The 26,136-nt window shown below is 41.1% G+C and overlaps 1 protein-coding gene across 9 annotated transcripts; it reads left to right on the plus strand.

Annotated features, from left to right (window-relative positions):
- The first annotated feature begins 17,411 nt into the window (after positions 1–17,411).
- On the plus strand, positions 17,412–24,607 carry LOC125528909 (1-deoxy-D-xylulose 5-phosphate reductoisomerase, chloroplastic-like). Of its 9 annotated transcripts, none has more exons than XM_087528700.1 (11): positions 17,412–17,919; positions 18,522–18,615; positions 18,727–19,492; positions 19,588–19,746; positions 20,301–20,533; positions 20,623–20,685; positions 21,096–21,222; positions 21,575–21,748; positions 23,147–23,323; positions 23,837–23,941; positions 24,259–24,607. In XM_087528700.1, the coding sequence occupies exons 5-9, from the start codon at positions 20,495–20,497 to the stop codon at positions 23,173–23,175; spliced, it is 432 nt and encodes a 143-aa protein (XP_087384826.1). In that variant the 5' UTR covers positions 17,412–17,919; positions 18,522–18,615; positions 18,727–19,492; positions 19,588–19,746; positions 20,301–20,494; the 3' UTR covers positions 23,176–23,323; positions 23,837–23,941; positions 24,259–24,607. The 9 variants fall into 9 exon arrangements, with proteins under 9 accessions (XP_087384826.1, XP_087384827.1, XP_087384831.1 ...); XM_087528701.1 differs by having other exon boundaries at positions 18,540–18,615; XM_087528705.1 differs by having other exon boundaries at positions 17,412–17,706; positions 17,774–17,919; positions 18,522–19,492.
- Positions 24,608–26,136: the final 1,529 nt, after the last annotated feature.

Here is a 26,136-nt window from a genome sequence, read left to right on the forward strand (position 1 = left end):
GTTATGCTCTTGTTTTGCTATCGTGTTTATTTGCACTGGTGGCCAATTTTGACGGCCAGTGTATATGATATGCTGCTTTGTTCCCTATATTTGCACTGGTGGCGAACTTTGATGCCCAGTGGATGTAATATGTGTAATAGCCGTGATAGCCTAGCGTTAGTTGCTTGCTTATTTATTTCCTTGTTGTCTTGTTTATTTGTTTTCCTGTAGTCATTGCAGTTCTTTTTCCGCAGTTAACTAGTGGCTGCAATAACCTATTTTTTAAAACTAGGCCACAATAACCATGGGCTAATATTTACTGTACTGACACTAGGCCTCCTACGGACCGTAGAAACAGTGGGCCTTCTACGGGCCGTAGAAACAGTAGGCCTTCTACGGGCCGTAGAAACAATGGGCCTTCTACGGGCCGTATCATCAATGGGCCTTATACGGGTCGTATGATCGATTGGCCAAACATGGGCCAATAGCAGGCCGCATTATGGCCGTAAACGGGCTAGAGTTGGAATCGTCCGTTCATGGGCCGACCGTAACGGGCCATCGTTAATAGGCCGTATTTGATGACGCTATGAAAACGGCCCAACGTATTAACGGACCACAAACGGGCCGACTATAACCACGGGCTGAATTTGGCCCACAAGCAGAAAATGATAGTAATGGACCGTAAGTAAACGAATGCTGGAAATGAGCCTAAGAATAAATGGGCTCTGAGAAGGCCGAAAGATAACATAGGCTGGAAACGGCCCAACGGAATAACGGGCCGTTAATGGGTATAAAGTGATACACTGCTCATTACGGGCCAGTTTCACCACGGGCCGTTAATGGGTGTAAAGTGATACACTGTTCATTATGGGCCAGTTTCACCACGGGTCGTTAATAGGCCAAGAGTTACATAGGGCCTCATATGGGCCGAAAGACATCATGGGCCATACATGGGCCAGCAATGAAAACAGGCTGGAATCATATTTGGATGGCCTAGATGATGCTATTGGGCCTAATTCGGATACGGCGTAACGGGTGTTGGGTTAGCGGGCTGTAAATGGGCTATATGCGAACATGCCGTTAACAGGCTTTCCATTGGCCAGCCCGCCACCTTTTGACCAAGTCAAACGGGCCGGCCTTTTCACAGGAATGGGCCTCTGTTGGGCCGTGCCACGTGTCGACGTATCATAGGCGGCTATCTGACCCACTGACGAGCTAACACATGTTTCGTCCGGCCAATAAGAATTTTACACATGGAAATTTCCCATTGGTCGGGGCTGTTAACGGGTTATCGGATCCAAAACCCGACCCGATAGCTTAACGGTGTTCCGTTATGTTGGATGCCACGTGTCGGTCACCCTTGACGAAAGCACTTCTGTGACGCGCCATTTATCGTCATGGAAGTGGACACTTCCGTGATGATAATTTTGGTAATGTCATGGAACACTTCTACGACAGCACAGGTATGACTATCTTGATTCTGTCATAAATTTGTCATGGATGTACATGCATGACAAAAAAAGAGACCTACTGTGACAAACACGTATCATCACGGAAGTGTATTTTTTTGTAGTGGTGGTCGGGGGCCGAGCGATGCGCATTTCTCTCATACATACGCGCGTGTGTGCAAGGCGTTGGGCTCTAACTGAACCCGAGCGATTGCACTGGAGGCTATGCGTTACTGAACCCGAGCGATCAATCAATGGCTGTTAACTGAACCCGATCGAGCGATTCCTTCACTATTGTTGCTAACTGAAGTCGATCGATGTTGCCTCTGGATGAACTGTGAGCATTGCGGGGGGGTGGATAAACAGTTCCCGGTGGGGGTGGATGAACAGGACCCCGTGGTGTTGCCTCTGGATGAACAGTACCCCGATCGATCGAGCCGGTTGGGGCTGGATGAATAGGACCTCGTGGAGGGCAGGATGAACAGGACCACCCCGTGGAGGGCGGGATGAACAGTAGAGGGTGGAGGGCAGGATGAACCATAGCCCGTGGAGGGGTGGTTGAACAGGAGCCCGTGGAGAGGGTGATAACCCACAAGATAGGGGATCGCAACAGTTTTTGAGGGTAGAGTATTTAACCCAAATTTATTGATTCGACACAAGGGGAGCCAAAGAATATTCTCAAGTATTAGCAGCTGAGTTGTCAATTCAACCACACCTGGAAACTTAATATCTACAGCAAAGTATTTAGTAGCAAAGTAATATGATAGTAGTGGTAACGATAGCAAAGAGTAATGTTTTTGGTATTTTGTAGTGGTTATAACAATAGCAACGGAAAAGTAAATAAGCGAAGAACAATATATGGAAAGCTCATAGGCAATGGATCGGTGATAGAGAATTATGCCGGATGCGGTTCATCATGTAACAGTCATAACCTAGGGTGACACAGAACTAGCTCCAATTCATCAATGTAATGTAGGCATGTATTCCGAATATAGTCATACGTGCTTATGGAAAAAACTTGCATGACATCTTTTGTCCTACCCTCCCGTGGCAGCGGGGTCCTAGCGGAAACAAAGGGATATTAAGGCCTCCTTTTAATAGAGTACCGGACCAAAGCATTAACACATAGTGAATACATGAACTCCTCAAACTACGGTCATCATCGGGAGTGGTCCCGATTATTTTCAGTTCGGGGTTGCCGGATCATAACACATAGTAGGTGACTATAGATTTGTAAGATAGGATCAAGAACTCTCATATATTGTTAAAAACATAATAGGTTCAGATCTGAAATCATGGCACCCGGGCCCTAGTGACAAGCATTAAGCATAGCAAAGTCATAGCAACGTCAATCTCAGAACATATTGGATACTAGGGATCAAACCCTAACAAAACTAACTCGATTACATGATAAATCTCATCCAACCCATCACCGTCCAGCAAGCCTACGATGGAATTACTAACGCACGGTGGTGAGCATCATGAAATTGGTGATGGAGGATGGTTGATGATGACGATGGCGACGGATTCCCCTCTTCGGAGCCCCGAACGGACTCCAGATCAGCCCTCCCGAGAGGTTTTAGGGCTTGGCGGTGGCTCCGTATCGTAAAACACGATGAATCCTTTTCTCTGATTTTTTTTCTCCCCGAAAGCAAATATATAGAGTTGGGGTTGAGGTCGGAGGAGCTCCAGGGGGCCCATGAGGTAGGGGCGCGCCCCCACCCTCGTGGCTAGGGTGTGGCCCCCCTGGTCTTCATCTTTTGCAAGGATTTTTTATTATTTCCAAAAAGACGTTCCATGAAGTTTCAGGTCATTCCGAGAACTTTTGTTTCTGCACATAAATAACACCATGGTAATTCTGCTGAAAACAGCGTCAGTCCGGGTTAGTTCCATTCAAATCATGCAAGTTAGAGTCCAAAATAAGGGCAAAAGTGTTTGGAAAAGTAGATACGACGGAGACATATCAACTCCCCCAAGCTTAAACCTTTGCTTGTCCTCAAGCAATTCAGTTGACAAACTGAAAGTGATAAAGAAAAACTTTTACAAACTCTGTTTGCTCTTGTTGTTGTAAATATGTAAAGCCAACATTCAAGTTTTCAGCAAAGATTATGAACTAACCATATTCACAATAACGCACAGGTCTCATGTTTACTCATATTAATGGCATAATCAACTAGCGAGCAATAATAATAAATCTCGGATGACAACACTTTCTCAAAACAATCATAATATGATATAACAAGATGGTATCTCGCTAGCCCTTTCTGAGACTGCAGAACATAAATGCAGAGCACCTTTAAAGATCAAGGACTGACTAGACATTGTAATTCATGGTAAAAGAGATCCAGTCAAGTCATACTCAATGTAAACTAATAGTAATGAATGCAAATTACAGCGGTGCTCTCCAACTGGTGCTTTTTAATAAGAGGATGATGACTCAACATGAAAGTAAATAGATAGGCCCTTCGAAAAGGGAAGCAGGGATTTATAGAGGTGCCAGAGCTCGGTTTTGAAATAGAGATGGATAATATTTTGAGCGGCATACTTTCATTTTCAACATAACAACCAATAGATGGCAATATCTTCCATGCTACACACATTATAGGCGGTTCCCAAACAGAAAGGTAAAGTTTATACTCCCCCTCCACCAACAAGCATCAATCCATGGCTTGCTCGAAACAACGAGTGCCTCCAACTAACAAGATTCCCAAGGGGAGTTTTGTTTGCAATTATTTTGATTTGATTTGCATAAAGCATGGTCTGGGCATCCTGGTGACCAGCCATTTTCTCGTGAGTGAGGAGCGGAGTCCACTCCTCTTGAAAATAACCCGCCTAACATGGAAGATATATACAGACCTAGTTGATACATGAGCTATTCGAGCATACAAAAGAGGATATTTATTTGAAGGTTTAGAGTTTGGCACATACAAATTTACTTGGAACGGTAGGTAGATACCGTATATAGGTAGGTATGGTGGACTCATATGGAATAACTTTGGGGTTTATGGAGTTGGATGCACAAGCAGTATTCCCGCTTAGTACAGGTGAAGGCTAGAAAAGGACTGGGAAGCGACCAGCTAGAGAGTGACAACAGTCATGAACATGCATTAAAATTAATCAACCCTGAATGCAAGCATGAGTAGGATATAATGCACCATGAACATAAATATCATAGAGGCTATGTTGATTTTGTTTCAACTACATGTGTGAACATGTGCCAAGTCAAGCCACTCGAATCGTTCAAAAGAGGATACCACCCTATCATACCACATCACAACCATTTTAATAGCATGTTGGCACGCAAGGTAAACCATTATAAGCTCCTAGCTAATTAAGAATGGCACAAGAAACTATGATCTCTAGTAGTCATTGTGAACATGTTTATTCATAATAGGCTGAATCAGGAATGATGAACTAATCATATTTACAAAAACAAGAGAGGTCGAGTTCATACCAGCTTTTCTCATCTCAGTCAGTCCATCATATATCGTCATAATTGCCTTTCACTTGCACGACCGAACAATGTGGATAATAAGAATAGTGCACGTGCAGTGGACTAAGCTGGAATCTGCAAGCATTCAATAAATAGGAGAAGACAAGGCAATATGGGCTCTTTTGTCAGATCAACAATAATGCATATAAGAGCCACTTCAATAATTTTATTATGGTCTTCTCCTATCGACCCCCAAAGAAAAGAAAAGAAATAAAACTATTTACACGGGAAAGCTCCCAACAAGCAAAAGAAGAACATGAAATCTTTTTGGGTTTTCTTTTTAATTACCACTACAAGCATGGAAATTAAAACTAGCTAAAAGCTACAAATAATTTCTTTTGTTTTTCTTAAGGTTTATTAAACACACAAGAAGAAAGCATAAAAAGGAAAATAAACTAGCATGGATGATACAATGAAAAAGTATGAGCACCGACATCTAGCAATGGGTGTGTGAACATGAATGTAATGTTGGTGGGAAATATGTACTCCCCCAAGCTTAGGCTTTTGGCCTAAGTTGGTCTATGGCCACGGCTGGCCTGGCGGATATCCATAGTAATAGTTGGGGTCGTACTGCGAAGAAGAAGACTCTGATTGCCACTGGTTGGCAATCATTTCTGAATCCCAATGGTAATTAGACTGTTGTGGAGGATCAACTTGTGGTTCCGACTCGGGCTCTGTGGCTGATGTAGGGTTCCGATAGGCGTGAATAGCCTCTAACGGAACAAGGTAGTTGCCTGCAGATAAATCAAACAAGGAAGGCGCAGGCAGGGTAATAGTCTCAGGATGATGTTTATCAAAGAACAATTGGTATTTAAGCTCCCCTTCCCAATTCTTAACAATAAAATCGTGTGCCACCATAATCTTATAATCTAAATAAACAGGGGGCAACAATTTTTCTTCCTTCTCATAATGTCTAATAGGTATGTTAAAATGTGCAGCTAGGCATGAAGCATAGATGCCTCCAAAGATGGGGCCCTTTGTACGGTTCAGACTTAACCGTTTAGCAATAATACCACCCATACTAACAGAGTTATCACAGAATAAACTGTGGAACAAAATAATAATATCAGGAACACTAAGGTTTCCACAGTTTCCATGACCAATTAAGCAACGACTAGCAAATATTGCAAAGTAGTGTAAAACAGGAAAATGTATGCTAGTGATTCGTGCATCGGAAACCTTCCTCGTTTCCCCTACAGTGATGGTATCTATAAACCCATCCACATCATCGTGGTGTGGTTCCTCTATTGTGCCCTTGAAAGGGATCAGACAAACCCGACAAAAATCATAAAGTGACATCTCCCTATGCTCATCATGTAAATAAAACTCCACCGTAGGTGGTGAGCTCCTAACATGGAAATGAAAGTTTTGCACAAAGATATTGGTGAGTAAGAGATAATGTTTGCGTTAGTTGTGGAGGAAGGCGGTGAGGCCTGCATTCTCAGCCAATTCATAAAAATCATCATAAATCCCGACTGCTCTCAAGAAATCATCGGAAGGCCATTCACACGGCCGAACCTCCACGGTGCGAGGCAGGTTATATTTGGGCCTCTCTGTTTTTTCATTTTGCTTTTCCTTCGAGCTTCGGCTCGATGAGCCCCTCAAAAATCTCTTCATTATTTTCTGAAAAATTCTGAAATTTTAGTAACTTCAAATAAAAGTGAGCCAAGCTCAATGAAATTGATAGCAACAACTCCTACAAGTGCCTAGAGCCTATATCATGCATTAGAACTACTTGGGACCATATAAATTTGACATGAAAGCTCAAGAACAGGGTCACCTAGGCAGCACAAATTTGCAATGAATAAAGCACTAGAACAAAAACTAATTGGACCAGTGGAGGAGTCACATACCAAGGAACAATCCCCCAAGCAGTTTTGTGAGAGGTGCTTTGAGCAAGGAGATTGAAAATCGCAGCAAAATGAGCTAGAACTCGTGCTTGAGCTGGATATTGGTGTTTGTGGGAGGAAGGAGTGTGTGGGTGCAGGAATAAGTGGAGGAGGGCCACCGTGGGCCCACGAGGCAGGGGGCGCGCCCAGGGGGGTAGGGCGCGCCCTCCACCCTCGTGCCCAGGTGCTTGCCCCTCCTGTTGTGTTCTGAGTGCTAGATATTCTCAAATATTCTAGAAAAATTCATATTTAAATTTCAGGGCATTTGGAGAACTTTTATTTTTGGGGTATTTTTATATTGCACGGATAATTCAGATAACAAACGAAAAATACTTATTTTTATTTTATTTAATATAAATAACAAAAAGTAAAAGGAGGGTACAAAGAGTTGTGTTTTCTAAATTCATCCGTCTCATGATCATCAAAAGGAATCCACTAACAAGGTTGATCAAGTCTTGTTAACAAACTCATTTCGAGTAACATGAAACCGGAGAAATTTCGAATAACACTAGGTTACCTCAATGGGGATATGCACATCCCTAATAATAAGAATATTATATTTCTTCTTGACAGTAGGTATAGGAAATTCAAAACCTGCAAAAATAATCGATGGAATTTTTATTTTTCTTCTTTTTAGAAGGACTAGGTGCATCTATATTATTTCTATAGAATCTTGCTCAATTCTCTTAGGGTGGCCTTCAGGATACAGAGGTTCCTGAGTCATTCTACCAGTTCTAGTAGCCACTCTAACAGCATAATCATTATTCTTATTATTCAATTCATTGAGCAAATCATTTTGAGCTTTAAGTACTTGTTCTACTTGAGTGGTAACCATAGAAGCATGTTTACTAATGAATTTAAGTTCACCTTTAACATTAGCTATATAATCACCCAAGTGTTCAAGCATATCAGCACTGCGTTTTAATTCTCTACCAAAATAAGCATTGAAGTCTTCTTGCTTAACCATAAATTTATCAAACTCATCTAAGCATGGGCTAGCAAACTTAGTAAATGGGACTTCAGCTTTATCATATCTATAGAGAGAATTTACCTTTACTACCTGTGTCGGGTTATCAAGACCATGTGTTTCTTCAATAGGTAATGGATTAAGATCATATGTTTCTTCAACGGGCGGTAAATTAAGACCGTGTATTTCTTCAATAGGAGGTAAATTCTTAACATCTTCAGCTTTAATACCCTTTTCTTTCATGGATTTCTTTGCCTCTTGCATATCTTCAGGACTGAGAAATAGAACACCTCTTTTCTTCGGAGTTGGTTTAGGAATAGGCTTAGGAGCTGGCTCAGGAAGTGTCCAATTATTTTCATTTGTCAACATATTATTCAATAGAATTTCAGCTTCATCCGGTGTTCTTTCCCTGAAAACAGAACCAGCACAACTATCCAGGTAATCTCTGGAAGCATCGGTTAGTCCATTATAAAAGATATCAAGTATTTCATTTTTCTTAAGAGGATGATCAGGCAAAGCATTAAGTAATTGGAGAAGCCTCCCCCAAGCTTGTGGGAGACTCTCTTCTTCAATTTGCACAAAGTTGTATATATCCCTTAAAGCAGCTTGTTTCTTATGAGCAGGGAAATATTTAGCAGAGAAGTAATAAACCATATCCTGGGGACTACGCACAACCAGGATCAAGAGAATTAAATGATATCTTAGCATCACCCTTTAATGAGAACGGAAATATTTTAAGGATATAAAAGTAGCGAGTTCTCTCATCATTACTGAACAGGGTGGCTATATCATTTAATTTAGTAAGATGTGCCACAACAGTTTCAGATTCATAGCCATGAAAAGGATCAGATTCAACCAAAGTAATTATATCAGGATCAACAAAGAATTCATAATCCTTAGCAATAACACAGATAGGTGAAGTAGCAAAAGCTGGGTCAGGTTTCATTCTAGCATTAAGAGATTGCTGCTTCCATTCAGCTAATAACCTCTTGAGCTTGTATCTATCTTTGCAAGCTAAAATAGCTAGAGCAATTTCTTTTTCAAAAACATAACCCTCGGGAATAACAGGCGATTCATATTCATTAGGGGGAGAGTCTTCATCATCACTTTCATCAATATTATCAGTTTCAATAATTTCATTCTCTCTAACCCTAGCAAGTTGTTCATCAAGAAATTCACCAAGTGGCATAGTAGTATCAAGCATAGAAGTAGTTTCATCATAAGTATCATGCATAGCAGAAGTGGCATCATCAATAACATGCGACATATCAGAACGAATAGCAGAAGCAGGTTTAGGTGTCGCAAGCTTACTCAAAACAGAAGGTGAGTCAAGTGCAGAGCTAGATGGCAGTTCCTTACCTCCCCTCGTAGTTGAGGGATAAATCTTGGTTTTTGGATCTATCAAGTTCTTCATAATGATAAGCAGATATAAATCCCAAGTGACTCAAAGAATAGAGCTATGCTCCCCGGCAACGGTGCCAGAAAATAGTCTTGATAACCCACAAGTATAGGGGATCGCAACAGTTTTCGAGGGTAGAGTATTCAACCCAAATTTATTGATTCAACACAAGGGGAGCCAAAGAATATTCTCAAGTATCAGCCACCTGATTGGAATTTACCCTTTGAAATTATGTGTGGTGCTAGTGATTGGGCTGTAGGTGTTGTTCTAGGACAAAGAGTTGATAAGAAATTAAATGTTATTCAATATGCTAGTAAAACTCTAGACAGTGCTCAGAGAAATTATGCTACTACTGAAAAAGAATTCTTAGCAGTTGTATTTGTCTGTGATAAGTTTAGACCTTATATTGTTGATTCTAGAGTAACTATTCACACGGATCATGCTGATATTAAATATCTTATGGAAAACAAAGATGCTGAACCTAGACTTATTAGATGAGTTCTCTTGCTACAAGAATTTGATTTGCATATTATTAATAGAAAGGGATTTGAGAACCCCGTTGCAGACAACTTGTCTAGGTTAGAAAATGTTCTTGATGACCCACTACCTATTGATGATAGCTTTCCTGATGAACAATTAAATGTCATAAATGCTTCTCGTACTGCTCCATGGTACGCTGATTATGCTAATTACATTGTTGCTAAATTTATACCACCTAGTTTCACATATCAGCAAAAGAAAAAGTTTTTCTATGATTTGAGACATTACTTTTGGGATGACCCACATCTTTATAAAGAAGGAGTAGATGGTGTTATTAGGAGCTGTGTACCTGAGCATGAACAGGAACAGATCCTACGCAAGTGTCACTCCGAAGCTTATGGAGGACACCACGTTGGAGATAGAACTGCACATAAGGTATTGCAATCCGGGTTTTATTGGCCTACTCTCTTCAAGGATGCCCGTAAGTTTGTCTTATCTTGTGATGAATGTCAAAGAATTGGTAATATTAGTAGACGTCAGGAAATGCCTATGAACTATTCACTTGTTATTGAACCATTTGATGTTTGGGGCTTTGATTATATGGGACCGTTTCCTGCCTCTAATGGATATACTCATATTTTAGTTGTTGTTGATTACGTTACTAAGTGGGTAGAAGCTATTCCAACTAGTAGTGCTGATCACAACACTTCTATTAAGATGCTCAAAGAAGTTATTTTTTCGAGGTTTGGAGTCCCTAGATATTTAATGACTGATGGTGGTTCACATTTTATTCATGGTGCTTTCCGTAAAATGCTTGCTAAATATGATGTTAATAGATCTAGAAAGAATTGGTCCAAGAAACTTGATGATGCATTATGGGCCTATAGAACTGCATATAAAAATCCTATGGGTATGTCTCCGTATAAAATGGTTTATGGAAAAGCATGTCACTTACCTCTCGAACTAGAACATAGGGCATATTGGGCTATTAAAGAGCTCAACTATGATTTCAAACTTGCCGGTGAGAAGAGGTTATTTGACATTAGCTCACTGGATGAATGGAGAACCCAAGCCTATGAGAATGCCAAGTTGTTTAAAGAAAAAGTTAAAAGATGGCATGACAAAAGAATACAAAAGCGTGAGTTTAATGTAGGTGGTTGTGTATTATTATACAACTCTCGTTTAAGATTTTTTGCAGGAAAACTTCTCTCTAAATGGGGAGGCCCTTACGTTATCGAGGAGGTCTATTGTTCCGGTGCCATAAAAATAAACAACTTCGAAGGCACAAATCCGAAGGTGGTGAACGGTCAAAGAATCAAACATTATATCTCAGGTAATCCTATAAATGTTGAAACTAATATTATTGAAACTGTAACCCTGGAGGAATACATAAGGGACACTTTCCAAAACGTTTCAGACTCTGAAAAGGAATAGGTATGTGGTACGGTAAGTAAACCGACTCCAAAACAGTCCCAATGGCAATTTTTCTCCGTTTTGGAATATTTAAAAAAATAGAAAAATAAGAAGCAATCCGGGAAGGACATGAGGGCTCCACGAGGGTGGAGGGCGCGCCCCCTGCCCCGTGGGCACCTCGTGTGCTCTCCGGACTCCGTCTTCTTTCACGATACGTATTTTGGTCAGTAAAAATTCATTATATAATCTCCCGGAGGTTTTGACTCCTGTATCACGCAAATATCCTCTGTTTTCGTTTCGAGCTGTTTCTGTAGCAGATTTGGAGCAAGATGTCATCTCAGGATTCTGACGGAGAGAGCTATGTCTCACACCTCATTGCTGACCCAAAGACCTATGGGGATCTATCTCCTTGTGGTCGAACTACAAATGAGGAGGAGGATGCTCATTTGATGAGGATCAATGATTCAAGTTCGGAGGAGGAGGATGTCCCTCTACCTCAACCTAGGGATATGCACGTGAAGTTCAAGAAATCTAGTCTCCCTAAGAGGGCTAAAATATCTAACAACCGATCTATTCCTTCTCGTTTTCGGTAGAAAAGCAAAGGAGATTTATGTGACAAGATCTTGAAGCTGGAATTGGAGGTCAATGATTTAAAGGAGGAAATTGCCCTTCTCAATTACAGTATGAAGAAGATAAAGGCACAACTGTCATCATCAACAACTCCATCATCACCCCCTCCGAAAAAGGAGACATAATCACATGGGTATGGGTACTCCCCTTGGCAACTGCCAAGCTTGGGGGAGGTGTCCCGGTATCGTATCACCATCACACTCCTATCTTTACCGTTTTTCTTAGTTCGATCCTTTTAGTAATATCTTGATCTAGTAGAATAAATTTTTTGGTACGATCTAGTTTTGAGTTTTGCTTTATGATCCCTTTATGTAATCAAGTCCGTGAGCTATATAATAAAGATTAGTGTTGAGTCAAGGGCTTGATTATTTTGCCATGATCTTGAGGAATAAAAGAAAAGAGAAAGAATAAAAAGAAACAAAAAGAGATCATATTGATCTTATGGAGAGTAATGACTTCACATAGAAAGAGTGTGATGATTAAAAGTTGTTGAGAGTTGACAAACATATCTTTGGTCATCGCTGCAATTAATAGGAAGTAATAAAGAAAGAGAGGTTTCACATATAAATATACTATCTTGGACATATTTTTATGATTGTGAGCACTCATTAAAATATGACATGCTAAAGATTTGATGTTGGACAAGGAAGACAACGTAATGGGTTATGTTTTCTTATATCTGAAATAAAGTATATTGTCATGGATCATCCAACATGTTGAGTTTGCCTTTCTCCCTCATGCTAGCCAATTCTTTGCACCAAGTAGAGATACTACTTGTGCTTTCAATATCCTTAAACCCAGTTTTGCCATGAGAGTCCACCATATCTACCTATGGATTGAGTAAGATCCTTCAAGTAAGTTGTCATCGGTGCAAGCAATAAAAATTGCTCTCTAAATATGTATGACTTATTAGTGTGGGAGAAAATAAGCTTTATACGATCTTGTGATGTGGAAGAAATAAAAGCGATGGACTGCATAATAAAGGTCCACATCACAAGTGGCAATATAAAGTGACGTTCTTTCGCATTAAGATTTTGTGCATCTAATCCTAAAAGTGCATGGCAACCTCTGCTTCCCTCTGCGAAGGGCCTATCTTTTACTTTTATCTTCTACCTTATGCAAGAGTCATGGTGATCTTCAACATTCCCTTTTACATTTTATCCTTTCACAAGCACAGTGTGTTGGAAAGATCCTGATATATATATATATATATATATATATATATATAATTGGATGTAAGTTAGCATGAATTATTATTGTTGACATTACCCTTGAGGTAAAAGGTTGGGAAGCGAAACTATAAGCCCCTATCTTTCTCTGTGTTCGATTAAAACTCAGTAACCACAGGTATTGCGTGAGTGTTAGCAATTGTGAAAGACTAAATGATAGTTGAGTATGTGGACTTGCTGAAAAGCTCTGACATAAATTCTTTCTGATGTTATGATAAATTGCAATTGCTTCAATGACTGAGATTATAGTTTGTTAGTTCTCAATGAAGTTTCTGATTCATAGTTGACATTGTGAATAGATTATTACTTGAGCATAAGAAATCATATGACAATATCCATATATGTTGTTGTTATAAGAATGATCATGATGCCCTCATGTCTGTATTTTATTTTATCGACACCTCTACCTCTAAACATGTGGTCATATTTATCGTTATCGGCTTCCGCTTGAGGACAAGCGAGGTCTAAGCTTGGGGGAGTTGATACGTCCATTTTACATCATGCTTTTATATCGATATTTATTGTATTATGGGCTGTTATTACACATTATGTCACAATACTTATGCCTATTCTCTCTTATTTTACAAGGTTTACATAAAAAGGGAGAATGCCGGCAGCTGGAATTCTGGGCTGGAAAAGGAGCAAATATTAGAGACTTATTCTGCACACTCCAAAAGTCCTGAAACTCCACGGAAATTAATTTTGGAAATAATAAAAAATATTGAGCGGAAGAAATACCAGAGGGGACCCACACCCTGGGCACGAGGGTGGGGGGCGCGCCCTACCCCCTGGGCGCGCCCCCTGCCTCGTGGGCCCCCTGGTGGCCCTCCGATGCCCATCTTCTTCTATATGAAGTCTTTCGTCCGAAGAAAAATCATAAGCAAGCTTTCAAGACGAGACTCCGCCGCCACGAGGCGGAGCCAATCCAAGACTCTTTTCTGGCGCTGTTGCCGGGGACACTTCCCTCCGGGAGGGGGAAATCATCGCCATCGTCATCACCAACGCTCCTCTCATCAGGAGGGGGCCAATCTCCATCAACATCTTCACCAGCACCATCTCCTCTCAAAGCCTAGTTCAACTCTTGTATCCAATTCTTATCTCTAAATCTGAGATTGGTACTTGTAGGTTGCTAGTAGTGTTGATTACTCCTTGTAGTTGATGCTAGTTGGTTTATTTGGTGGAAGATCATATGTTCAGATCCTATATGCATATTAATACTCCTCTGATTATGAACATGAATATGCTTTGTGAGTAGTTACGTGTTCCTGAGGACATGGGAGAAGTCTTGCTATTAGTAGTCATGTGAATTTGGTATTCGTTCGATATTTTGATGAGATGTATGTTGTCTCTCCTCTAGTGGTGTTATGTGAACGTCGACTACATGACACTTCACCATTATTTGGGCCTAGAGGAAGGCATTGGGAAGTAATAAGTAGATGATGGGTTGCTAGAGTGACAGAAGTTTAAACCCTAGTTTATGTGTTGCTTCGTAAGGGGCTGATTTGGATCCATATGTTTCATGCTATGGTTAGATTTACCTTAATACTTCTTTTGTTGTTGCGGATGCTTGAAATAGGAGTTAATCATAAGTGGGATGCTTGTCCAAGTAAGGGCAGCACCCAAGCACCGGTCCACCCACATATCAAATTATCAAAGTACCAAACGCGAATCATATGAACGTGATGAAAACTAGCTTGACGATAATTCCCATGTGTCCTCGGGAGCGCTTTTCTCTATCTAAGAGTTTTTCCAGGCTTGTCTTTTGCTACAAAAAGGATTGGGCCACCTTGCTGCACTTTATTTACTTTTGTTACTTGTTACTTGTTGCTCGTTACAAACTATCTTATCACAAAACTATCTGTTACCTACAATTTCAGTGCTTGCAGAGAATACCTTGCTGAAAACCGCTTATCATTTCCTTCTGCTCCTCGTTGGGTTCGACACTCTTACTTATCGAAAGGACTACGATAGATCCCCTATACTTGTGGGTCATCACATGGCAATCCCTACTCCTCGCATTGACATAAATTGATGGGCATCTCCATAGCCCGTTGATTAGCCGCGTCAATGTGAGACTTTCTTCTTTTTTGTCTTCTCACATAACCCCTATCATCATACTTTATTCCACACATAGTGCTATGTCCATGGCTTGCGCTCATGTATTGCGTGAGGGTTGAAAAGGCTGAAGCGCGTTAAAAAGTATGAACCATTTAATCGGCTTGTCATCGGGGTTGTGCATGATGGGAGCATTTTGTGTGACGAAAATGAAGCATGGCCAAACTATATGATTTTGTAGGGATAAGCTTTCTTTGACTGTTATTTTGATAAGACATAATTGCTTGGTTAGTATGCTTGAAGTATTATTATTTTTATGTCAATATTAAACTTTTGTCTTGAATCTTATGGATCTGAATATTCTTGCCACAATAAAGAAGATTACATTGATAAATATGGTAGCATTCCACATCAAAGAAATTGTTTTCATCATTTACCTACTCGAGGACGAGTAGGAATTAAGCTTGGGGATGCTTGATACGTCCCCAACGTATCTATAATTTTTTATTGTTCCATGCTATTATATTATCCATCTAGAATGTTTTATGGGCTTTATTATACACTTTTATATTATTTTTGGGACTAACCTATTAACCGAAGGCCCAGCCCAAAATGTTGTTTTCTTACCTATTTCAGTGTTTTGAAAAGAAAGAATATCAAATGGAGTCCAAACGGAATGAAACCTTCGGGAGAGTTATTTTTGAAACAGAAGCAATCCAGGAGACTTGGAGTAGACGTCAGGGAAGCTTCGAGGAAGCCACGAGGACGGGAGGTGCGCCCTACCCCCTGGGCGCGCCCCCACCCTCGTGGGCCCCTCGTGGCTCCCCTGACCGACTTCTTTCGCCTATATATATATCCATATACCCTAAAAACATCGGGGAGCAGAATAGATTGGGAGTTCCGCCGCCGCAAGCCTCTGTAGCCACCAAAAACCAATCTAGACCCGTTCCGGCACCCTGCTGGAGGGGGAATCCCTCTCCGGTGGCCATCTTCATCATCCCGGCACTGTCCATGACGAGGAGGGAGTAGTTCACCCTTGGGGCTGAGGGTATGTACCAGTAGCTATGTGTTTGATCTCTCTCTCTCGTGTTCTTGATTCGGCACGATCTTGATGTATCACGAGCTTTGCTATTATAGTTGGATCTTATGATGTTTCTCCCCCTCTACTCTCTTGTAATGGATTGAGTTTTCCCTTTAAAGTTATCTTATCGGATTGAGTCTTTAAGGATTTGAGAACACTTGATGTATGTCTTGCATGTGCTGGTGACAATGGGTATTCACGTGATCTACTTGATGTATATTTTGGTGATCAACTTGCGGGTTCAGTGACCTTGTGAACTTATGCATAGGGGTTGGCACACGTTTTTGTCTTGAATCTCTGATAGAAACTTTGGAGCACTCTTTGAAGTTCTTTGTGTTAGTTGAATAGATGAATATGAGATTGTGTGATGCATATCGTATAATCATACCCACGGATACTTGAGGTGACATTAGAGTATCTAGGTGACATTAGGGTTTTGGTTGATTTGTATCTTAAGGTGTTATTCTAGTACGAACTCTATGATAGATCGAACGGAAAGAATAGTTTCGTGTTATTTTACTATGGACTCTTGAATAGATCGATCAGAAAGGATAACTTTGAGGTGGTTTCGTACCCTACAATAATCTCTTCGTTTGTTCTCCGCTATTAGTGACTTTGGAGTGACTCTTTGTTGCATGTTGAGGGATAGTTATATGATCCAGTTATGCTATTATTATTGAGAGAACTTGCACTAGTGAAAGTATGAACCCTAGGCCTTATTTCCTATCATTGCAATACCGTTTGTGCTCACTTTTATCATTAGTTACCTTGCTGTTTTTATATTTTCAGATTACAAAAACCTATGTCTACCATCCTTATTGCACTCGTATCACCATCTCATCGCCGAACTAGTGCACCTATACAATTTACCATTGTATTGGGTGTGTTGGGGACACAAGAGACTCTTTTTTATTTGGTTGCAGGGTTGCTTGAGAGAGACCATCTTCATCCTATGCCTCCCACGGATTGATAAACTTTAGGTCATTCATTTAAGGGAAATTTGCTACTGTCTTACAAACCTCTGCACTTGGAGGCCCAACAACGTTTAGAAGAAGAAGGTTGTGTAGTAGACAGCAGGCCCGTGATATGCGTCCGGTCGATGTGAGAGTTCTTCCGAGGTTGTGTTGTGTGTGTGCGTGTGTACCTCAGTGTATGTGTGTTCGAGGGAGTTGAGATGAATAGATGCCAACATACAGGTTGTTCGTCGGCCGGGGCGTTCGTCGCCGGAAGTGTGATTTGTTCATCGTCTTCTACCTCCGTCCAGCGTTCGTCGTCAGAGTGCTTCTCGGCTTTCCCAACATTGGATGGAGTACTAGAAGAAGAAAGGGAAACACTTTCTATCACACGCCTGCTAGAAGGCATTCACCAGACTGGTCGTGAGACGTCGATGTTTTTTTATCTCATGGCTGACGTTGCTTCTAAAAAATCCGTAGATGTGTTTCCAAACCCAATTGATTTTCTTCCCATATCTCACCTATAATCCCTCCCCGCATTAACTCACATGCCCCAAACCCATCCGTCCCTCGATCCATCTCGCCCTTCTGATTTCTCTCCAGCCCCGAGCTCTCCCCTCCCCTCGCCACCATGGATCTCTCCGCCATGAACCAGTCATCCCCACAGTGGTCGTGAGATTCACCGTGCCAGTACGTTCTTTAGCCGCGCCCGACATTATCCACGATTCACACGAGCGAGCACCTAATTGCCTCACAGTCCCGGTCATCTCCACTAGGTTAGGGCCTCAAGACCTCTGGTCCACCAAGGTGGAGCATCGTCTCGGTTGAGGAACAAAGAAACCACGCGAGAATGTTGCAAGATTCGCCCCTCCCATGCTCGCTTCATGCACTCATCTGACCTAGGTATCAAGTCCTCTAATCTTGATTCTTCTGTTTTATCATGGATCTATCCGACGTATAATTGGTCGCTATATCATCTATTATTTGGTACGCACATCAGAATAATATGCATGACAATCTTTGGCGGTAATATTACTTTGCTTTACAATTTTTATTTTTCATGCTTCCATCCAAGACTAGTTCTGCTCCCAAAGTGTCATGTTCATGCTTCTTTGTTATGCAATGTCTAAATTGACAGATGCTACTGAAATCTATACAAATTGCTTCCATAGTTTAAGAATCCAATCAATTTGTATGCTGGTGACAAAACATCCATCCTGTTGTCGGCCACAATACTAGTTTGCCTCAATTTTCATTGATCTTACTATGCTTCCAACTGAGCTCCCGCATATGGCTCATTTTCTATGTTACATATCTTATTGCCATACATCATGCAAATGGAGCTTCCGGCATCACACTTCATGTGCGTGTATAGTTTCTGATCCAAGCTTCCTTGTTTGCTGCTACTTTATTTTATTTTATTTTATTTTGCTTCTCTTAGTTATATATAATTATTGAAACAGTCCATGCTCCCATGTGGTATTATATCTTTGAATCTGTTGTAGGTGCTTTGTTGTGTACAGGTGGAATATCAATCCTTTGCCATGCTTCCTTGGAGCTTCATAGATACATATGCTTCAAGCCTTCACATTCTGGTTTGTGAGTAACTTGTGACTGAATATTTGCCATCTTGGCACTTTCTATCTATGATCTTGATATGTCATCCTTGACATATCCTTGAACAAATAATGCTTCCATTCACCTATAAAGATCATCAAGAGATAAGAGAAGGATGTTCCTACAAGGCTCCTTAGAGTTCAGCGATCGTGGGCCGTCGGATCGCGATGCTTGATGGGTTTTGGGCCGTTGGATCGAGAGGTGGGAGGATCTGGGCCGTCGGATCTGGAAGAAACACTGCTGGAATGAATAGTAATGGCAACAGAATGTAAATACCATGCCCCCACCAGGGCATTTTGGTCATTTCGCGTGGTGGGGGTATAAAAGGGCCGGCCGCTCCTGTGACGTAGACCTAGCCGTCGCCTCCTCCCGCACTCGCTCGTCCCTCCCCCTCCTCCTCTGCGCCTCCTCCCCCGAACCCTAACCCTAGCAGCCCCCCACGCCGCCGCCATCTCCTTCGCCCGCCGGACACCCGCCGTCCACTTCCCCGTCATCGTCGCCGTCATCCACCACCACCGCCACCGCGCCCCCACCCCCTCCCCATCCCCGCCGGCCCTGACCTTCTCTCCCGTGGCCAGTGGGGAGCCCCTTTGGGGTTCGATTCCTCCGAGCCGGCCGCCGGCGTCGTCGTCGTCCACCACCACCACCACCACCGCGCCCCCGCCCTCTCCCCATCCCTGGCGGCCCCCACCCTCTCCCCATCCCTGCCGGCCCCCACCCTCTCCCAATCCCCTCACCTAATCTCCCGTGGCCAGTGGATTCGCCCCTTGGGGGGTCGATTCCTCCGAGACGTCGGTCTGGAGGGCCGGCCAGGAGCGGCACGTCCCTCGTCGGCGCGTCGGTGGCGACGGCCCCACAGGTTCCTCTCCTTTTCTATCCCTCCCTCACACACACACACACGCTCTCTCTCTCTCTCTCCAAGGCTGACTTGCGGCTTGATCTATTGTTATTTAGGTTGCTGCTCGCGGTTGGTTGCAAGGATAGTTGTTGCGGTGGTCAATTTCTCCTAGAAAGGTTTGTCTTCAACCTCTGGAGATTTGTCTTTGACTAGCTCCGAGAGGTGTCACGGTCTGAGAGGATACAGTGGGATGGCTCCATCTGCTAGAGTGATTGGTAGTCTTTTGTTAACTCCCTGCTCATAACTCCTCAGTTTGTTTTATATGTGTGCATATGGACAAATTAGTGGGCATGATTTATATTTGTGCATATGGACAAATTCGCTGGGAACAGAGTGACCCCTCTCCTTTCCTTCTGTTTGGTTTCACTTTTTGCCATCATTTGATTGGTTGACGGGCACAGAAAGAAAGGGAGGACAAAGTGCTTTTTCCTAAGTTAGTGTTATATATTTTTGTTTGAATTTTATTTTACATGACACGACACCCAGTGGCATATAGGATATTTTCAGCTGTTTTTTGGGCAAATGACAATTATAGTAATTAATGACCCCATTAGTAATATCTGTTATCTCTTTAATTCAGCCTTATAAATCAGGACATGTGATAAATGGTGTGCGGATTTTGATTTCAGAATATTGTTAGCCCAACATGAATGATATTCGTGCATTAGCCACATGTATGTTAGTCCCAAAATATCTTTTTTTGACTATGGGTGGGACCACAAATATTTTGAACCACATCTAAATTTCACATTTGCTTCTCTGTTTACAGGACCCACGATGCAATTGATTTCCAAACTAATAGATTTGGAAACAATAATAGTTTTAGTTTGTTTTTATTCAACAGTAGTTGCATATTCTTTCTACAATATGTGCTTGTAAGAAACGTTCAAACCAAAACTGGTGGCTGTAAGAAACGAGTCATTACTTAACGAGCTAAAGGAAGCGTTAGCTGATTGTGAAGTGATGCCAGAAATTATTCCTGGGGAGCAAGGTGTCATAGAGGTAAGAAGGAATTTCTTCTGATCCTATATGCAAAAGGAATCAATGCTTTATACTGAAATTTTCACTAATAGTCAACTCTTCAATAATAGGTCGCTCGACACCCGGATGCAGTTACAGTCGTTACGGGCATAGTAGGGTGTGCAGGACTAAAGGTAATTTATGTTTTTCTGTATTGCATTTTGTTTCCTTCATCTTTTATTTTTGATAGTTTTTAAGGTGTTAAGAAAAGTCGGAATGTGACAACCTAATCGATAGTGTCGTAGTGGTGCAACCAACATCCCATCCTTGACAGTTTGAGCCTTGGTCCATGGCTCCTTTATGAAACTGCATATCAGTAGGCCCATCATGCCTCAGTGGTGCTACTTTCAGACTCTGCTTAGTATCTTGTCTTCGCATTTCCGGAGAACCCAACATTATCATGCTATTTTTAAATTTTCTCTCCTCTACTTTGGATGGATGAATTGAGAAAAAAATATATGTAGCCAAATCTGTTTATGTTGTGCTTGCTGAAGCTACTATGAAGGCCAACTGAAATATCCATTATTTTCTTTCTGTTTGACAGCCTACAGTTGCAGCAATTGAAGCTGGGAAAGACATAGCATTGGCGAACCAAGAGACGAGCGCGCCGAGGGCGATGACCGCTACCCTGCTCCTCTCCCGGCAAAGGCACGTCTACCTCTCCCGTGAAGGTAAGGCCATCTTTGCCTCTTCCTTTAGTTTTTTCCTCTGTTTTTTGTTACACGACTTTGTGGTGCTTAGTGCATATGTCATTCCCTCCTGTCAATTGATTGAATAACTCTGCTACATGTGATTGCATTAGCAAACTCCATTTTTTGTGTATGTAGAAAAACAAGGGAAACTCCATTTTTGTGTAATTACAAACAAGAGTCACTTTTAGATGGCGAAGACTGCTCCCCTGATCCTAAGAGCCTACTGACATTTCATTAAATCCTGTTATAATTTTTGTTATTAGCAGCAGATACTTGATAAATTTGTCTTTAGAATTCCAAGTACATGACCATATTGATCCTTCTATTTTAGATGTAGCAGAACACACGTTCGTAATTGATACACCAAGGCTCAGCTTCTCTATATTGATACGAAGGCCTGGAGCGTGTTTCTTTTGTTTTTTGATGCAATGTGAGTCGTCGGATCTCGCTCAAGATTGCTCTGGGCCGTTGGATCAGATAGAAACAACGCTATATCGATTATACAGTAAGCACTACCTGAAGTTCTGAACTGTTCGTTGTTTCCCTTGCATAGTTGGCTGACTTAGGTATATAAATTATAATCAAACTGAACTATAATAATTTTAAGATCATGATTAGGTATTCGCATGAAAATTGATCAGGCAAATGGATGTACAGGCTTCAAATATGTTCAGCTTTAGGACATTTACCATAATAGGATGTGGCAAATGGAAAACATCTGTAGATATACATGTTGGTTACACGAGTGTAGGATGTGACAATATGTCGAATATGCTTATCTCAGGGGCTTGAACTAAGAAATATGATAGAACCGCAAATTTCTATGGGACTTCGAAGATAATGAATTAGGTGCATAGTAGTGGCATGTTACATGGTCTAGGTAGGTTCTAAGGAAGGGGAGTGTTGGATCAGTCTCATATTCATATTGGTGCGTGTGGTGGTAACTGAGATGGGACGCTGTGGCATGCTTTTGTGTTGTTGATAGTTAGTGTGGATTGCTTAATTGGTCCTCTTGAATGGGTAGATCAATCTGGTGCCAGCTTAGGGGACGGGTTAGGTGTGATATACTAGCTTTTCTGTTTATTGGGATGGTCAGCATTGTTATATACCATTTTCAGGGTTTCAGTCTTGTTAGTTGCAGGTGTCTGACAGATGGTTGTTCACCCTTATGAGGTGTACCAAGCGATCATCCTTTCCGAACTGTACACAGTGCTTTGGAGACAAAAATTCCACTGCTGTGCTACTGAACCTTGGTCGTGCAAGCTAATCTAATGGATGTCAGTTAACTCCTTGTGTACACATAGTCCGTACATAAATATGTGAATGTATGCCTTTTATTTTATTTTATTTTATTGACGAGCATGGCACGAGTTCTTCCGTTTTTATTAAAGATAGGAAAAGGGAAAAAAATACTTAGTTCCTTGGTTAATGTCTTTTTATTTTATTTTATCATTTTCTCAGTGTGTTATGAGTAATCGTTGGCCATACAGTTATGGTTTCGTAAACAAAAATAACGCTTTGGCTCTGTGTGGTGCCTCGACACATCATATATACATGGATAGTGAAATATCGGGTCTACCTTATTCACATAGTTATTCTTATCAGCGTACAGAGCAAAAGACTCGGTGCATGCTTGGTTGAGTAACCATAGACTCACCAGTGTAGTCTATGTATTCTTACACTGGCCATACATAAAAAAAATGTGTGTTCATTGACCGGTTTTGCTCAAAATAAAAAATTTGTAGCTCATACCTTAAGACTGACCGTCGATTGCTTCTTTTGTTAATTGTTTCCAATAATGTTATTTTTGCATCTTTATGTTGTCCTGCGCATGTATGTTCCTTTGCTGCTCATTTATCAATCACATATTTATGTTTTCTCTATACCATTTCCAAACACTCAGGTGGACCAGACTATCGTGAGCATTTTTAGCAGAATGATTCTTGATATTATGTTGGATCATGTTGGAATTCCTAGAGCTATTTATCGGAGAAGGATGTACCCGCATAGCACAATGACTGTCACTGTGCTTTTCTACCGGAGAAATGCACGCATTTGAGTATTTCTGTTAGCCATCTTGGTAAACAAATGTTTGTTGTTTCCTTGGTGTTTATTTCCATTGGCAAAACACTGCTTATCGGTGGTTGGAACTATGCTTCCAGCAGTATCACTTGCCATGATGAGCTACATCACTAATTCTCATTTTGTGTACTTATCAAGGCTGCTATCTGATTTTGTCACTTCCCTTTTGTATAGTCTTTTGTATGCCTTGCTTACACTACTGAACTGTCCAGCTGCCCTGTAGTGTGCTACTTGTTTTTCTGTCCCTTTCTTTGAAATGACTTGCCCTAATTATTACCACCGGTCTTTAGATTTGTCAGATGTGTTGCTTTCTGTATGAACATGTTGTAATCTTGATCATGTATCATTCATTTTTACTCCTAGGTTTTGTTTCCTGCAACCTCTGTTTACATTACAACTTCGAAATAGATAGGATGTGGTCTGATTGCAGTTATGATTTAGCACTGATTGTGTGGGTATGGCAAAGGCGACAACAATGTTTACTATCACCCTTTTTGGCTTTTTATGTCAGGTTGATTACATCTGGTCATTACATTCTTCGGGAGGAGACCTTGTGTTGAGCATGACACCCAGTCTGGCCAGCCTTGCAACTGCCAGCAACCCGATTCATCGACTGGTATTAACTTGCATAGTAGTTCTGTTTAGATTACAGTTTTAGCTTCCTCCACTCTTTGCTTTGATTAGGTTAATTTCTATTCCCTCTGTCCCATAGTATGAGAACATTTTCCAAACTATGTTAGCTTGAAAAACGTTCTTATATTATGGGACGGAGGGAGTAACAAATAGGATGATGATCAGGATGAATAATATTTCGGCATTGCTACCATTATGGTTCCACTCATGAATAACTGAATTAACTTGATGATCCATTGCAAGCAATTGTTCTAATTCCCATTTGGCAACCTTGAATAATTTGTTTAATCGCTTGAACAGTACGTTGAGCCAAGCAATGGCCTTTGTTATGAGGAGCCTGACTGCACCGAATATGATGAGTTTCCTGGCTACTATCCATCTGACCATGAGGACAACAGTAGTAATTGCTTATCTGAGCTTGAGCTGTGAATGCGACCGATGTTTTGACCGCATAAGAAGATGAAGTTCTTTTCGTTTATCGAGTAATATTATCATAGGTGGATGTGATGCCTCTATAGAGGCGTTGTGAATCAGTGTAGTAGCACACCACCCTTTCCTTATTGTAAATTATGTGTGCTCATCGCTATGAGACAGGTCCTTCGGATGGATTTACTAATCCATGGTTATTGTATATTATGTTGTAGTTCCAGTGTTGGTTCTCTAATTTACTTTCTATACCTGTGTTATCATGTATTATTGCATATGCTAAACCTGGATTTCTACTAACTTGCCATTACCTGTTTAACCAAAACGTTGCGACCGGCACCCTTGCGCCAAGGCGCGATTCCGATCTAGTTACTTAGAATCCATGTTGCGTAGGTGCTTGTCCCATGCTTCTCACGAACAGATAGAATTATAACCATGCTTCTTGATTTAGTATATTTGTTTCTAGTTTGTGGAGATATTTATTTATTAATGAACAAATATTTTTCATCACCTATGTGATTTCTCTTTTTTCGATGCCCCCTTCAATTTGTGTAATTAGCATTTTCAATCTAATAGTGATGCATAGATATATATTCAACTGTTGATGTTTGCTTGCATATATAACTTTTGTTCTATATCTCTCCTCTGGTGCTACCTTTGTCGTCGTTTGTAAAACTATGCTTCCATTCGTAATAAAATTAAGATGACATGATTGCCAAGCTAATTTATGTAATTGTATGCTTCCATCCTACCTACTTTATTATTGCGTCAAAATGCCAAATTATATGCGTCAGCCATATTGTTCTTCAACACTAGTTCACCAAGCATACCTTGGTTATAATGCTTCAGTTGAAATGATGATTTGTATCAAGCAATTCATTGTTGATCTGGACAGTGTTGGATGCACCACCCCGAAGGAAAATTTACTGATGTTTGAAGCACCACTGATGGATGACTTCCTTCAAGCTGATGGAAGCAATACCGATGTGCTGCTTGTGCACCAAAATATTGTGCGCCTTGAGGAGCTACGACAAATGAAATAACTTGATGTCTACGTTGTCACACTCCATACAGTAGCAAGTAGCAAGCTAGCAGGAGTTACCAGTTTGTTTCAGCATGTACGTCCATGGAACTATGGATGATTAATTTTGTGCATTTTTAAGCAAACAGGGCACATTTGTAGTTCCAGGAAACACATTCTTGATGTGTTTGAAGCCGTATACTCATGATTATGGTTCATTTCTACTGGAATGGCTTATTTGGTTAAAGACAATTATCTAGTTGATGGAAGCAACATTTTGATAATTTGAAGTAAGCATACCATCACATAAGTACAAATTTCTTTTAGTCTTGTTAAGAAAATCTGATTAAATCACAACAAGTTTGATTTGCCATGGAAGCCAATTCACTGTAGATGGAAGCAAGTTTCACCGTGGAAGCAAAATATTTGTATAACATTCACTATAACATCCACAAAATGTAGATCGAAGCAAGTTTCACGGTGTAGCCCAAGACAATACCCAGGCTTCCCTGCAGATATATTAGGCCTGAATTGTGTATCATATTTTGTCGTAAAGTGTTCTGATTGTATTTATACTTTGGTTTCATGGAAGCAGATTCCCTTTTCTTTGGAAGCATATTTTCGTTTCTTGTGGAAACAATGTATAGCTACAGTGGAAACCAGTTTATTTTTGGCTGGAGCACTCCGAAGCAGCCGGGTGTGGAGCTGCGCCAAAAATTGCCCCTTTGTTT

This window comes from Triticum urartu, chromosome 6A (genome assembly GCF_056163025.1).
Source record: "Triticum urartu cultivar PI428250 chromosome 6A, HENAU_Tu73, whole genome shotgun sequence".
Classification (NCBI taxonomy): Eukaryota; Viridiplantae; Streptophyta; class Magnoliopsida; order Poales; family Poaceae; genus Triticum; species Triticum urartu.